The sequence below is a fragment of the Pseudonaja textilis genome, chromosome 1 (genome assembly GCF_049901715.1).
Source record: "Pseudonaja textilis isolate UNSWEBS1 chromosome 1, rPseTex1.2, whole genome shotgun sequence".
Lineage (NCBI taxonomy): Eukaryota > Metazoa > Chordata > Lepidosauria > Squamata > Elapidae > Pseudonaja > Pseudonaja textilis.
In genome coordinates, this window is record NC_141990.1 from 304,136,405 (window position 1) to 304,153,795 (window position 17,391).

Sequence of the window (17,391 nt, forward strand, 5' to 3'; positions counted from 1 at the left end):
CATAGAATCATAGTTATGGGCACTTTCCCTACCCTATATATAATTTCCATCACAAGCAGAATACAGACTTGAAACTAAGAAAACTCCACACAGATAGAGAATAGGCTGCATTTAGGTGCAACCTAATAGGTGTTTCCTGGGTGCAGAGAGATGAAATGGCTCATTGAAGCCCTGACATCATTTGCTGAACTTAACTGGAAGAGCTTCAGATGTGCACAGAGGGAAGCAGGAAATCAGCTTGCCATTTGTTTCAGCATAACTTACCCAACTCTTTTGATCTCCTGGGCAGAGTCCCAACAGCTATTAACAGTTTCATTACTATGCAAGAGTTTGGAAGGACAGCACCTACCTCTCAAAAAAGTTTTGTTTACAATGCTATAACACCAACCTCTAATTATCTCCCGCAACTCATCCTGCATTCATTATAAAGTCAAGCTGCATTTTATCCATCTGTTTATATTATGCACTCATAATGAATTTATTCAGTCCAGTCTTCCTCAACTAATGTATAGCAGATGTTTCAGATTCTGCCTCCCATAAATTCCAAGTAGTTGTAATGGGCAGAGATTTTATTGGAATTGTTGTCCAAAACATCTGGAAGGAATCAGGAAAGCCTCACATAATCTTTATTTAAAGTCACCTGTAGTAAACTGCATTTATTCCTTGCAAACTCTGAATTAGACCCTGCTATAAAGCTTTCTAGTGTTAGTCCAGTTTATAATATGCAACACAAAGAAACACCTCTTTCTCTTCCTCTGTTGCTATTACTTATTTCCATCTATCTCTCTTTTCCTCTACATTTTTAATTTAGATTTAGCATTGAGTCATGCAATATGGCTTTATTAAGTGTTAAATACCCAGGTACTGTTACATTTTGTACTGTAAACTTTCCATGAAGAAAGAGCAGCTGAAAAATACATTTCAATGTGCTTGTTGAAGTCCATCTTTTAAATACTATCTTATGCATTTAGAGGTCTTTGAAGGATACAATTTTGGGGAATACTGACACAAATTGGCTTAAGACTAATATGCTGATATAGATGTAGCTGCTTCTTAGATCTGCATTTGTCTGCAATTACCCTATAGCTCAAACTTTAAAATAAGCAAATAAATGTGGAAATGGGACACAACAGATTTATAACTGATAGGCTGATTTTCCTATCCTGACATACTTGTCACACTGTTCCTTAGCCCATAGCAGGACAGCCTTCTTCGCTGATATCTTCCATCGTTCCTTTGCTTTGACATTAGTTCTAGCTGTTGGGCTCATTGCTGGTGATAAATCCCCAGTGCTTGGACTGTCCAGAGATGAATGGCTGTATCCACAAGAAAGAGCCTTGGCTAATTCTTCAATCTATCCATGCACATAGAAAGAGAGAAAAAACGCATTTGAAAATGTCTGACTGTATCTAAAAGAAAAAGTTAGCTCAAATGGCTGGTTTTGATATGATCTGCTCCTCATATAACAGCCAGAAAAACCATGCAGAAAAAAAGACTACCAAAAAAAAATCTAGTTAGCCATGATTTTGACAAGACATATTCTTCATGCAGGATTTGGCTTTTCTATCACATTAAATAAGTATAGTCACCCAATACATTGAGCTTAGTATTCTCCTAGGAACTATTCTATCTCAACACTATGCATCTGAGTTGGAAAAAATATGTAACTAAATGTTCAATATTTTCCTTATCAATCATATGGAGGAAAACAAATAACAGCAATAATATTTGAATTTCAATTTGTACTAGCCATGATAAAATAGGATAAATAACTTCCAAAAATTATTGAACATTGCCAAAAGATCATAAAACTCTAGAAAAATTATCATAATTTTACATTACAATTTGTATGTTTGAAATAGTTTCCTGGTTTAGCCATGGTAGAAGAAGCAGAATTGACAAAGTCAGTACTGTATTGAAATTGTGGGACAACCGCCAACTGGAACTTTGAAAAAAATGAAAAACTTTTCTCTTTATGTTGATTAATACTTACATGAAAATGCAATATAATGATCCATATGAGACCAAGCACGATGGATGGTTTTCCTTCTATGATATCAGCAACATGGATGTTTATAAGTTTCAGCTGGGGAAAAAGGAAGACTTATTGTTTTGATGAACAGGAAGATACTACTAGCTCCAGATGTGCTGAGATTATTTCCCGAAGTTCCTAGTCAACTGGAAAATTCTTAGAGTTACAATCCCAGGACATTTGGAGGACACCCATAGGAAAGATGGGCTTGTGTTACAAATCTGCAATGTTTAGTATATGATTTTTATAATAACAATCTTGATCCAATGTTAGAGGTGGAACAAACTGCAATAGTGTAGAAAGAAAATAAGCTTGCTTTAAGATAAGAACACAGTGCCCCAAATCCAACTCTTGATGGACACAAATATCTGCTTCTCTTCCCTGGAAAAGTAACAACTAACTTGCTCAATTGTGATTCAGGCACCAAAAAAGGAGTACCATGTGTGCTTATTGCAAAAAGTAGATACAATAAAAGTACAAGATATGCAAATATCAGAGAGACCTAGCAGTCAATCTGGATGTCCTTCACATGTTGGAAAATGTTCTTATATAGCTGAGATCTGTAACTAATTTTGTAGTGAAAATGCTGGAAATCAACACTGAACAATTCATTTAATAATTATTTTAATGCTTTAGCAACTAAGTAAATACAGGCTCCTTTCAAAGCCAGAATACTAACTGATCTATTCTTCAGGAAGGTTAAGGCATTTTCAATGTTGCTTCTGCGTTGGAAAGTGTTCGATCCCTTTTCACGTGACTATAAAATATAAAGAAACAGAAAAGAACAGTTTGATCCTTATCAACAGTAACAATGTTTTATTATTTGTACATATATATTCTTGATTGCAATTTTACAAGGCAAACTGACAATAAAAATAGGACAATTCCAGGATGTAGCAACAATTGATTATATTTGCAGACGGCTGTGATCTGAAGTTGTTCTCTACTTTGATTCTGTCCTCTTATATGCTGCTACTACTGTTCTTGTAAATATTGCAGGAATATCTATGTATGTGTGTAATGCTTTACAAAGAGTGAAAGTAAAATTCACTGCCCCAAAGGGTTTTACCCTTTTCAATGAGTTATAGAGAGGCAATGGAGGGGAGGGGGAGGAAATAGATACACAAGGAAAAAGAAGCACATGTTCTGAGATAATTATCACCCTAAACCCTTTTGGCACAAAATAGCTTGTATTTTGAAAAATAATACTCACACATAATCTTAGGAACAAGAAACTGTGTTTAATAGAGTGGCACATTTTATCCATTTTGCCTAATTTGCTTTTGTGATTCAGATTCTTCAACTAGTCACATAGAGGTATATCTTTGCAGGAGACAGTTTGGTCTAGTGGTTAAGGCATGAAGCTAGAAACAGGATACCACTGTGTGTTCAAGTCCTGCCTTAGCCATGAAAGCCAACTAGGTGATCTTGAGTGACAGTCTCTCAGCCCAACTCAATGCAGCAGGGATATTATTGTGGGGAAAATAGGAGGAATGTGTGTTGGATATGTTTGATGTCTTCAGTTTTTTTTTATAAAAAAGTATAGAGGCTGGATAAAAATAAAATAAATAAATAATAAACAAAGGATTTAGGAAATGCATCTATATTTTTCTCAGCTGAGAAACATGGGCTATTTGATTAACTGACTGAGAAACTTGAGAACTACGTGTACAAAGCCTTTCTATGAATTCTTGTGGTTGAATTATTCATAATACTCTTACCAATTGTTGTCCGGAAAGGACCTCCAGTAGATCCAAAAGCACATGTCCCTTCCCAATGTCTGAATACAAGTCCAAGATAAGAGAAGGTGATGGATGCTGCAGAATAATTATTTATATTCGGTTATATATTCTATAGTGGTTTTAGTATGCATTACAACAAGACCATATGCATAATCGAATGCATATTTTGCTTTTTCTTCTGGACCCAAGGGGCTCTTCTGCAAATAGCACCTCAGTGTGTTAGTCTCTGGGTCATCGTAAAAACCTGCTAGTTATTATCATACTGTCAACTATAGGTTAAGTGATACTTTCTTGCTAGTCTTCCTATTCCATGAGATTATAGTACTTTAAAAAATGTTTTTATTAGTAGTACTAATAATGGTACTAAAGATTCTGCCAATATGAAAACCAAAGCATCAGTCTCTAGCATCATCTATTTATATATTTCTAAATCCATTTGTAAATAGGCATTCTTAGAAAATAAGATGGTGGGGGATTGTCCTTTCCCTACCCTTCAAAAGACAAGGCTACTGTAAACTGCTGAAATATAGATCATCCTGAGAGACCACAAGGAATGTTTGGGAGCAATATTCACCAGACTGATAAGTGGGCATTTTGTGAGTCTTAAAGTTTCCAAGTTTGGAGGCCTCTGGTCTAAGTGGTAAAAGATGACCAATTAAGCCAATAAATCCACAATAAATTGGTTTAACTAACAGGTCTGACCTTTTTTTATTTTACACACGTGGAAAAAGTTCTATGGCCATTAATTCAGGCATTTCACCAAGTTTTGATACTTGCTGTAAACACTCTATATAATTTCTATATAATTTTCCTACTGAGATTCAAATATTTAATAAGACAAAAGGGACTGAAATATTATTATACTTTACATATATTTTAGAAAAGATATTCTACAGCATCACCATGCCATTACCTTTTCTAGTTGTGAGTTCACCCAGCTTGTGAAAGTTCTTTTTTGAATGTCTTCTTGCTTAGCTATTTTGTAAAATAAAAACAAAAATAAAGGTTATAAATATATCATATTTTTCAGAATATAAGACTGTCCGAAGTATAAAATGCACCTAACTTTTGGGGAGGAAAACAAGAAAAGAAAATCTGTCTCTGCCTCCCAGCAATTTGCCTCCTTGTAGCAAAGCAGCAAACAGCCTGCTCAGCTTCAGCACAGCCTGATTAGCACAAGCAGCTGATTGTCAGTTGGAAAGGCCTCCCGATGAGCAGTTGTTTCAAGCTGCAGGGGTTGCCATCGCCTATTGCCGCCTCTGCATGCTCCATTTTTGGCCTCTACATCCCATTTTTCACCTCCATGTAGCCCATTTTCAGCCTCCTTGTGTCCCACTTTCCGCCGATTCTGAGTGGAGGAAAATGGGGTGCACAGAGGCCAAAAATGGGGGATGCGGAGGCGGCAATAAGTGATGGCAATCCCTCTAGCCTGAAACAGCTGATCGTCGGAAGGCCATTCCAACCAACGATCAGCTGCTTGTGCTAATCAGGCTGTGCTAAAACTGAAACAGGCTGTTTGCTGTTTGCTACAAGGAAACAAATTGCTAGGAAGCAAAGGCCAAAGGGTGGGGGCTGGAGGATGGGCGGGGCTTCAACAACATTCAATGTATAAGACGCACAGACATTTCAACTCACTTTTGGGGGTGAAAAAAGTCTGTCTTATACTCTGAAAAATACAATATTTACTACTCTTAATGTTTATTTTGTTTATGAATGAAAACAAGATGTATAAAACACTTTTAGATAACCAGGTTATCACTTGTGGAGTGGGGGGCAATCAGTGCTCCCACAGATGTTGAATATATGCAATTCTATGAAAACTACTATGAGAGATGCAGACTTTAAAGTTAGACAAGAATTACAATTCTTGAGAATGCATTGTTTGCAATGGTGCAGATCTATGCCCCATGGTTTATATATGTTTTGAAACAATCTATAAACACTAATTGTCAGGGAAAACAAAATACATACATTAATTATTTTGACATCAACTTTAATCCATTTTTAAAAGCTGTATGCTATTTTAGCCTTCCCCAGTCTGCTGTTGGCCAAGGATTTGAGCTCCAGCTTTGGGAAAGTCTATTTAAAGGTCCCATTTAAATATCTACATTTAGAAATAGTACTTAGACTTATATATCACTTCACAGTGCTTTTCAGCTCTCTCTAAGGCAAGGGTCTTCAAACTTGGCAAGTTTAGGACTTGTGGACTTCACCTCCCAGAACTCATGAGTGAACATGACTGGAGGAGGAATTCTGGGAGTTGAAGTCCACAAGTCTTAAAGCTGTCAAGTTTGAAGACCCCTGCTCTAAAAGTTTTAGTTTAAAAACTGAAAACATCAAGAAAAAGAAAGGCCTTCAAATAGCATCTCTCCATTCAAGCCTCTGAAAAGCAAGCACAGCATATCATCCAGCTACAGCATACTATTTATTTATTTACTATTTATTTACATAGAGAACCCGTTTAGTGTTGTGGTTAAGGCAGCAGACTAGAGACTATAAATTCTAGTCCTGCCTTAGGCACAAATCTAGTTGGGTGACTTGGGCTAGTTGCTTTCTCTTAGGCCTAAGAAGAAGGCAATGGCAAACCACTTCCAAAATCTTGTCCAGGCAATCTCCAGGAATAAAAAACTGACTTGAAATCAACTCCCACCCACAAAAAAATATCTCAAGATATAATAGCAAGTACAGACTCTATGAAAATTAATATCTTTTTCTTGTTGATAAGTGGCCATATGATTTGAACCCTATTCTCCAGAGCAAAAAACAAATGTATCATATAACATATGTGACAATATTTCAAATGCATGGAAATAATGACTTGATTGCCTCTGCGTATTACTTCACTAAGCTAAAAATACTCAAATTCATACACAGGATTCTTTACAGGGGCATGTTTATTTATTTTATTTTTATTTATTTATTTATATTTGTCAATTGCTTACAAGATAATAGGTGTAAGTAAAAACATAGTTATGAATACATGGATACATATAAGAAAAATAAAAAAATATAAAAGAAACAATAGGACAGGGACGGTAGGCACATTGCTGTGCTTATGCACGCCCCCTACAGACCACTTAAGAAAGGGGTGAGGTCAATGGTAGACAGTCTACGGTTAAAGTTTTTGGGGTTTGGGGAAAAAACCACAGAGTCAGGTAGAGTATTCCAAAAATTGACCACTCTGTTGCTGAAGTCGTATTTCCTGCAATCAAGTTTGGTGCGATTAACCTTGAGTTTGTATCTATTGTTTGCTCTAGTGTTGTTATGGTTGAAGCTGAAGTATTCATTGACAGGTAGGACATTGCAATGTATGATTTTATATACTATACTTAAATCAAACCGAAGGTGGCGTAGTTCTAGTTTTCTAGGTCTAGAATTTTGAGTCTGGTGGCATAAGGTATTCTGCAACGAGTAGAGAACTCTTCTTGTGAAATATTTCTGGACTTTCTCAACTGTGTTAATATTAGATATGTAATGTGGGTTACAGACTAATGAGCTGTATTCGAGTATTGGTCTAGCAAATGTTTTGTATGCTCTAGTTATTAGTGTAATATTTCCAGAGAAAAAGCTACTTAGATTAGGTTAACAACTCTTAATGCCTTTTTGGCTATGTAGTTACAGTGGGCTCTAGCACTTAGGTCATTAGAGATGAGTACTCCAAGATCCTTGACAGAGTTTGGATCATCAAATGTGTACAATTTCAGTGGAAAAATGAAAGGGAGAGGTTTCTTTATATTTGGCTTAATGGTATTCTCCCCATGTACAGTGTTTTTAAACAACAATCTTAGCCTTGCATCACATTGAGTTATATTCTTTATTAGTGCCTTGACTTGGTGCTCAGTGAGGCTGCAACTTAATCAAGCACATGTGCTCTGGAGTTCTAAAGATTGCAGAGAAAACAAAACATCTATTGAACTGCAGGTGCCAGGCTGTGAATTGATACTGACTAGAAGAAAAAGAACCTGGAATTTAGCATCTATAGAATCTGAGTGGAAAATTAGAGATATCTAGAAGTGCAGACACAGTAGGCCAGAGCTGTCAAACTCCTGGCCCATGGGCCAAATGCAATTTCCTTTCCCAACTATCTAAGAAATGTTCTCCCAGATATAGATACTGTGGTGAATTAAAGAGCAATTTACTTCTACTTTGCCTCAAAGGTGCTTTTTCAAAAGGCAACTGGACTATGTTTTTTCCTTGAGTAAGACCTTTTGCTTCTCATTCAAGAAGCTTCATCAATTCTGACTGTGCTAACTCAGTGCTAGTGACCAGATGACTGCAAAGAAACATGATCCTTCCACCACCACCCACCACCCCAACCTGCCATCCAGTCACAACTGATTAACCTTATTGGATGAGAAGCAAAATATCTTCTTCCTCAAGGGGAAAAACAAAGTTCAGCTGCCTTTTGAAAAAAGCATCTTTGAGACAACCATGACTTGGATGACTAAAAATATCCATACACACTCCTACTTTCTACTTTCAAAAATATACTTTTCTTAGAAAAAATGCTACTTTATATCACCAGCTTATATTAAAATCCCTGTTTACAATGAGAAATACTCATACTGTACTTCATGAGTAAGTAAGGTTTTTTTTTACTTTGAATACCCTTTTAAAATGCTTTGCTAGCAAGATATTTTTCAACATCATGACTCAAGGCAGCATTAAGTTTGCATTTAATTTACATTTCACCAGTATTTGTTATGCAAAGAGTCACAAGGGATTATCTTGTTCCTCATTCAAAATAAGGATTAAATCATTAGCATAGGCATTTTCCACAAGAAATCTAATATTTTCAAAACCATTGCAAAGACAATTAGACAAACTCCAAACATTGTGTGCCCCTTGTGCTAACACTGTATCAGTCCTCCCAAGGAAACCAGACAGGAAATAGGATGAGATGAATTAATTCTATTTTATTGTAAGGCTATATTAGTCTTGCAAGTTTGAAGCTGCAAATTTCCCTTTGTCACTTTTAACTTCTAGGTTCATTAAGATGGGTTCTTCCTAAATTTATTTCTCTCACTTTTAAGTCATTGGGGGCTTCTGTCTCTCTTGTCTAATTATTTTCTAAGCAGCACCTTTTCTCCTTGTTCCTCAAGGTGACCCATACATTTCATTATAGCTAGGCTATGGAGTACATGTTCAACATTGTAAGAATCCAGTTCTTAGTAGGATGAAAACCCATCGTTTATGACTTGCAATAGATAAACCCAGCCACTATATCAGTGGTCGGCAACCACTGCAAGGGTCACCAACTTTTGGGGGGATTTTCCCAGGGTCACTGGTCTGCGGGATTTAAAATTATGAGTTTGGTGGTCCCTGAGGTCCAAAAGGTTGGTGACCCCTGCACTATATCATATTCAACAAATTACTGCCAAAACAGTAGTTAAACATGATATAGAAAGAGCAATAGCACTTAGATTTATATACTGCTTTATAGTGCTTTCACAGCCCTCCCTAAGCTGTTTACAGAGTCAGCATATTGTCCCCAACAATTTGGGTCCTCATTTTACCCACCTCAGAAGGATGGAAGGCTGAGTCAACCTTGAGTCTGGTGAGATTTGAACTACCAAATTGTAAGCAGAACTAAAGTTGCAAACAGTGTTTTGTGTCCTTTATGGTGTGAAGATGATAGCAGCCAAGGAGAGCAAGCCTGAATCCCTTTGATCATAACTGTCATGCCCCTGGTGGAGACTGACTCTGGGGAAGAGGAGGAACAGCTAACAGAGAATGGAAGTGTGGCTCCAGAGGTGGTGGAGGAGGCTGGGGAAGGGCAGAGGCCAGCTGAGCAATCAGAGGTGGACCCAGGCCCATCCCCTATCCATCCTAGGGCATGCAGGGAGGAGAGCATCAGGGTAAAACATGGTCTACTCGAGAGGAGAGGATCAGGGTAAAATGTGTGAGATTTGCATAAGAGTTTGGACCTGAGTGCTAACAGACGCTGGAGACAAATTAGTGTTTTATTCCTAAAGGTTTATCTTGGTTGGTGTTCTTCCAATGGATTGTACCTGGTTATCTTCCTGAAGTTGGCAATTATCTATCCTGGTCTGTTGAGGAACTTTATTCAGTGTGGTTTGTTTTTGGTTTTTGCTTCGCTATCGGCTCTTTGAATGTGAACTGTGTTTCTTGCCTTTGAAATGTTATTTTGAAAATAGTTAACTCCTCCACTGTGAACAATTAAACAGTGAAGCCAAGTTGAAGGCATTAAAGGACTTTTAGTTACGTTTTGGTTTTTGTTACATTTCTGAGATACTCTGGGTCATCACAATAACATTCGAGGCTTAATCATATCCTACATCACTCTAACCACGGAAGAATTGCTCTAATGGCTTAACAGTGTCCCACAACTTCTTTTTCAATTCCATGGGCTCTTGATAATGGCTTTGTTTTACCCATACACAGTGATGAGCTAGCTTCAAGTTGCCTTTAGTTGTTCCACTTTGCCATTGTTTTCTCTCTTCATCCAATATAGATTTGACCACTGACATGATTTATGATGCTTCTTCAAACAAGCAGTTAATGACACATATGTATTGAGAGCTGCCATGCTACTCCAGGCACTTTAGGCTTCTGAGAATATGCATCACCCTCCATGATTGCTTTTGTTGGGCTGCAGAGAGATGGGCACATAACTTCTGCTGAGGCAATTACTTGCATAACACCTGACTGGCACTTTGGAAACTTTGAAGACTGTTTCCAGTATATTAAAAAGCAGAAACAGTAAACGTTAAACATGGTGGCACATATACCTTCAGTAATTGGTTACAGTTGAGCATATCAGAGAACTATTAACCTGACTCTGTGGTTTCTTCCCCAAATCCCAAAAACTTTAACCTTAAACTGTCTACTATTGACCTCACCCCTTTCCTAAGAGGTCTGTAGGGGGTGTGCATAAACGCACCAACGTGCCTACCGTCCCTGTCTTATTGTTTCTTTTTGTTTTTCTTATCCGTAGCCATTTCATGTATTCATAACCATGTTTATACTTATTCCTATTATCTTGTAAGTGATTGGCAAATCAAATTAATTAATTAATTAATTAATAATTTCTGATATGATCCAGGCAAAAGGGGGGGGAAAGGAAGAATAAAGGTTATCTCCTGAAGGTTAACTAACTAAAAGACAAGAGCAAGATTTCCTTCTTAAGGGAATTCTGGGGATACTTTAATGACAATGGCTGCAACAAAGAGGTATTTTTCTCAAAGGAAAGCAAAATGGAGGAAGTTAATGAAGCAGTCAGGATGTTGACAGAAGAGCCTAAGAGCTTATTACATTACAGTACAAGGATTAATTGGTTGAACTACTTTCTCACAGAAGGGAAAACTTTTGTGTAACTGAAGATAAAGCAAACTAATTTCAAGGATGGCAGTGCAGGAGGAATGCCTAGGAGGCCTTGCTGGATTTCTTTAATGATAGGCTCAGGTAAAGTTAGAGATGAGGGGCAGGGTGTACTCTCATTATCTGTGCTAAAACAATTTCACTACTGAAAGGCCCTCTGCATGGGAGATGGGTGGTTTAAAAATGTGATAGACAGACAGACAGACAAGATGAATTCAATATATGATGTGGGGCACAGAAGTCTTCAAATGACAAGCACTACTCAGTGTGCCAGAGTTTTTGCATCTTTAAAAGCCAAGGAAATAATAATCTGACCATTTTTCCTTACACAGAGGCACAGATATTTTCTGACCTGCTTGAGGAATCAACATCAGAGCAAGAGATAAAGGATTATCCCATTTAAACTGGAGCAGCCACCTTGGCTACTATTATGGCTATCTTTTTAGTTGACAGCTCCCTTTTTGTTGGGTTTTCTGTATTTTAGAAACACAGTGTCCCCCGCCCCACCCCCATCCTTTTGGGTACCAGGAACTGGTTCCATGGGGGGGGAGGGAAATCCACAGACTGGAAAGGGGAAAGATTTTGTGCGCTACTTAAGAAAGTTGTTATCTCCACATGTGTGCCCATACACAGCCACTTTGCTTTGGTTGTGACTTTATGCCCACCTGCTTTTCTTCACTTGTGATCCCAGCTAAAATATCTGTGCATACACATGTGCAGGTGACTAGGGGATTGCTTTCACAGTGGTCCAGGAGATCTGGCTGCTTTAATACTTTGAGGAGAACTGCTTTGTTAATACCACTGTACTTTGCTCAAAGCTCCTTTAAAATGTCTATGGAGATTCTCAGTCATCCAGGTCATGGTTGTTCCGAAGATGCCTTTTCAAGATGCAACTGGACTTTCTGGTTTTTCTTTGAAGATGTTTTGCTTCTCATCCAAGAAGTTTCTTCAGCTCTGACTGGATCCTTCCATTCCCCACCATCCAGTCAGAACTGAAAAGCTTCTTGGATGAGAAGCAAAATGTTTTCAAAGAAAAACCAGAAAGTCCAATTGCCTCTTGAAAAAGCATCTTTGAGACTGTTTTTAAATGCTTTGCACAGTTCAAGGTTCTTTTCTTCTTTCATGAGACTTTTTAGATAGGGAACTAGATTGAAGAGGTATATCAGCATTTAGAAAGCACATTAACACATAGACATGGATCAATCATCCTGCTTGGTTATAAATTGTTTGACTCTGGGTGAATGTATTTTTTAAAAAGCCACAATTGAGTGGATTGGCTGATCACAGTAAACAAAAAAAAAAATTTACATACTACCGTGTTTGAGTTCTCATGACATGCTAAGTGAAAACCAAACAAACCACATTACAGCTTAGCACAACTTGGAAATCCAGTCTATGTATAATGGTGATACCAATTTTCCATGCTATCTTTTAGGTTGGTTATAATTATATTGTATTATTTACTGGTTGACTTTACAATACATGTATCTGACTCCAATCTGAAGAGATTGAGTAGTATCAGAAAAGAAAAGAAAAAAACTCTTAAAATCAGAAATCTGTTTTTATTGTATTAGTGTTAAAATAAATTTCATTGTGGGTTACTCTTATAGTCCTATTTTTTGAAAGACAAAGAAATTAGCAAGGATATCTAGAGAAGGGGGGCATATAATGATTCCATTATGCAAATAAACAGGTATTGTATGCATTTTGCGCAATGACATCATGATATATATCACACCATTATGGTTTCTATCAGACACCTATAAAATTATTATTTTTTTAACAAAAGCAAGTAAAAGCATTTTAGCCACAAGTCACAAGTTTAGAACAATATGCAGTGAAATACTGCTATCTTTTATATATTAGTTCAAAACTGATACAATTGATATTAACAGACCTTGGGCCTAGATCAGTGTCAGCCTCAACTTTAAACATGCTGGCTGGGGAATTCTGGGAGTTGAAGTCCATATATCTTAAAGTTTGTGAGGTTGAGAAATATTGGCTAGACAAATTGTACATAAAGTCTTGCAGCCTCAATCAAACTGTTCACAATTCAATGAAGTCTGTAGCAGTCAAAAGACTGTATAGCCGCCACTACTACTCTGCAGGCAGTAATTATTTATCCAGGGTATCCAATGGTATTTCAGTCCCCACTGCAGCTGCTGCTTCCACCCTCCACAGTTCCCCCTCATTTATTTTCAACACGAGGCTATTCTTTTTCCATACCAGACAACTCCAGGAAGTAATAATTTTGCAAAAGCTCCCATTCTTCTACCATGTGGTTCATTAAAACAGACTTTTCACATCTGAAGGAATGATGAATAGACTATTTGTGTCAGAGGATTTTAATAAGACAGTAAATTATCTTGGATTTATCTTGCTCCAGTTGCTTGCTTAGAATAACTGAGTGACCTACAATACATTTTACTCAAGATATTGGATTAGAAACTGTGCATTTCCTTTTTAAAAGTACTACATATGCAAGGTGATCTTTTTTTCCAAAGGTAAATAACTATTGATCATCCACATCTGAGAAAGGCAATGGAACAGTTCAGAGGTGGTATTCAGCAGATTCTGACCAGTTCTGGAGAACCGGTAGTGGAAATTTTGAGTAGTTTGGAGAGCGGCAAACAGCACCTCTGACTGGCCCTGCCCCCATCTATTCTCTGCCTCCCGAGTTCCAGCTGCCCTGCACAGGAGAACGGAGCTGGAAAGCAGGTTGGTGGGGTGGGGAGGGAATGGGATTTTACAGTATCCTTCCCCTGCCATGCCCACCAAGCCACACCCACAGAACCAGTGGTAAAAAAAATTGAATCCCACCACTGGGACAGCTGTAGTTTTCCATGAAAACTCCTAAAATCTCCAGTAACTTTTGTTAATGTCTAGAGTGATTATAGCCCATTGCATCCTAACTGCTTTCCCCATTTGGATGCACTCCAGATGCATAAATAACAATCCACAGAATTCTCAGCAGAGAATTGAGGGGGCTGAGCTTCATACATCTGAAGAGTTTGAAAATCCAAAATTAGACAATGCTAAAATATTGGTGTAAGTCATATACCAATGCCCTTGTTTTCACTGCTAGAAACCCTTCATTATTAGAAGTCTGCCATTCTTTAATTTTGCTTTGGGGGCTTTATTCTGCATATTTTATTTTTATTTATTTATTTAATGTATTAGCCACCCATCTTACCACAGGGAAATGGCCAATATGATCATGTTGTCACAATTTTTCATGTACATTTCCTTCCCTCTGTCTTTAATTTATCAATGTATTTAATTTAAAAATATTAAATTGCAGTTCAAAAGGGCATCTTGACAGGTCACCTTCATTACTTTATTCTGCTATGATTTAGTTTGGTAAGGGTTTGACACATCTGCCCAGCACCAACCTGGACAAGATTACTATAGAACACGGCTAACCCCAAGTTGATTTCTATTCTGCCAAATGCCACTGAAATCAGCAGGATTAATGTCAAAGTCTATACATCTGGGACTACAAAATGGATAGGTGTAAGAAGAATCAGTTGATGGACCGCAAGGCAACCAGTCTCTCATATTTTAATTTACCTGCCCACCACATCTGCTATATGCCCTTATGTTTAGTTTGTTGCCACTTCCTTGCACAATCTCATTAACAAGAAACCTTTGGGTTAATTCTCAATTAAGATAAATCTCATATGTACATGTGTTTGTTCATATCATACACTATCAGATCTTTCTCACTGCTCATCCCACAATTTCCCCAGTCCCCAGCATTGGTGCTGCAAGAATTAAAGCTCTAGAATCACATACCCTAGGCGATTGCACATGTTAGTAATTAGGCAAACTACACTGAATATGTAACTCAAGATCAATAGGATGCTTTTAAAGAGGGGATGGATATTACTCAGTACTCAAGAATTATTTGAAACTCCAAGAACATTAAATGGTCACGGACACAGATTTTAAAGCAGATGTACAAAAAAAGGCAATCTGTGCATATCTTTCATTAAAAATGAAATGCATCTGTAATTTGAATGTATGGAATTTAGGTTCAGTTATTTCATCTGTCTATCTTTTCCAGTATTGTTCACTATAGCTAAAATGAACTATGAGACTTGCAGAGGTTATATATAATAATCTTTGAATTAAGATGGTTCTTTGAAGACACTACTCCATCATCTACTCCTGAGATCTGTTATTATGTCAATGTTTAGAATTGAATATGGAACCTTTTGCCATAAATTAGAACCTTTCCTGACAAGAAAACAATTACTGATGTTATTATGGCATCTTTAGTTTAACACAAGGCTGGGAAAAACTGCTATGACCCAACTTCTACCCTATTACTGGTATCTATTATATGAAGATTTACAAAGCATCTTTCAGAAACTGACTCAATGGAAATATTTATATTTCCAAGAAGATGGTAATGCAACAAAATCACAAGATAAACTGTGACAAATAATCTAATTTTTAGAAGATGCAGCCCTTTCTCTATAAATAAAGGACAAAGCAGCAATTTTCTAAGAGCAGTGGTGGCGCTGTGGTTAGAATGCAGTATTGCATGCTACTTCTGCTGACCTCCAGCTGCCAGCAGTTCAATAGTTCAAATCTCACTGCCTCAAGGTTGAGTCAGCCTTCCAGTAAAAGGTCAGGAAAATGAGGACCCATATTGTTGGGGGCAAGATGCTGACATACTTAACAGCTTAGAGAGAGCTCGAAAGCAGTGTGAAGTAGTATATAAGTCTAAGTATTATTGCTATTTCTTCTAGCTTATGTTTCAATATTTTCATGATCTCTTCTCTGATAGAAGGTATGAGAGTGTCCTGTTCAATTAAGCAGTACCTGCTTTTACAACTGATTTGTCCAAATGTCTGTTGAATCAGGTCCTATGCATGAGAATTAAATAGGTTAAGAAAGGGAATTGTGCTTTGGCAGATGGTGTGCAAATTGGATCGGCAGGCACGGAATGTAAATCCTGCACAGGCTTGTTCAATGGGAGTTCACACCCACCTCTTCCTTCTCTCCCAGATGCATACCTCATTCCCTTTCCTGGCACTCTCAGGCTTAGTATCCATAGGAACTGGAGGCCGGAACAAGTGTGATAGAGGGAAGATCATAATAATCATATAACTATGCTTCCAATCTTTGTCACCAAATGTCTGAAGAGTTCTTCTTTCTGTCCATAGGTCTAATAGATGCTAAGCAAAATTAATTTGCTTTGAGGTAAAGTCATATAAGCAGCAGCAGTAAGCTGCTGATAAATAGCATCATCCAGAGGCAACAATGGACAGTGAACTCAATATTGCATCATAAAACAATGTCTACCTTTAGTCTGTCTGCTGCCTATTACTAGCTTTGGCTGGTGTACACCAGTAACCATACATTGAGATTACAGTAGAATGATATATTTTGTTTTGAACCTGCAATTGATGAAGAATGCAATTACTTGTTTGCTGAGAAGGGGATCGGTTACATTAGATGTTACTGCTAGTGTTAAAGCAACTGCATAAGTGGTCAATTAATTCCCAACCCAGGTTCATAGTTTTTCTTTGGGCCTGTAAGTATAAAACCATTTGCAGTAGTCTAAATTCCAGATTTTTTGTCCATTGCAGAACTGGGTGATCAAAAAGCTTATGAAAAGAGGTCTTATTGTATGTGCTGTGATTGGCAATGTTCACTTATGTTACTGATAGGGAACCTCTCTAGGATGTTACCTGCTGTCTGGAATGCTCTTTCCCCTGAAATCCACGAGAACTTACTATACAGGTAGTCCTTGCCTTATGACCAATTGAGCCCAAAATTTCTGTTGCTAAGTAAGTCATTTGTTAAGTGAATTTTGCCCCATTTTACGACCTTACTTGCCACAATTAAGTGAATCACTGCAGTTGTTAAGTCAGTGACACAGTTGTTAAGTAAATCGGACTTTCCCATTGACTCTGCTTGTCCAAAGATCACAACAGGTAATCACATGACTCCAGGACATTGCAACCATCATAAATGTGAACCAGTCGCTAAGTGTTTGAATTTTGATCATGTGACCATGGCAATACTGCAATGGTTGTAAGTGTGGAATACTTCATAAGTCATTTTTAAGTGCCATTGTAACTTTGAATGGTCACTAAACAAACTGTTATAAGTCAAGGACTATCCACCATGCGTTTATTGAAGACTCACCTTTCCACCCAGGCCTTCCTTGTGGGAATGCTATGGATGAATGTTCTTTCTTTTCTATTCATTTTTAAGTACTGCAATATTGTTGCCTTAATAATTTTTGATATTTGAAGGTCA

The 17,391-nt window shown here is 37.5% G+C and overlaps 1 protein-coding gene across 11 annotated transcripts in view; it reads right to left on the reverse strand.

Moving 5' to 3' along the window:
• SYNE2 (spectrin repeat containing nuclear envelope protein 2) overlaps positions 1-17,391 on the reverse strand; it is a 229,008-nt gene that overhangs the window by 194,492 nt on the left and 17,125 nt on the right. For all 11 annotated transcript variants that reach the window (XM_087922313.1, XM_087922312.1, XM_087922311.1 and 8 more), the window contains exons 3-7: positions 4,688-4,749; positions 3,754-3,849; positions 2,712-2,789; positions 1,994-2,086; positions 1,173-1,354 (exon numbers count right to left, since the gene is read on the reverse strand). In XM_087922313.1, the coding sequence (XP_087778439.1) occupies positions 1,173-1,354; positions 1,994-2,086; positions 2,712-2,789; positions 3,754-3,849; positions 4,688-4,749 (511 nt within the window). The remainder of the gene's footprint in view (positions 1-1,172; positions 1,355-1,993; positions 2,087-2,711; positions 2,790-3,753; positions 3,850-4,687; positions 4,750-17,391) is intronic.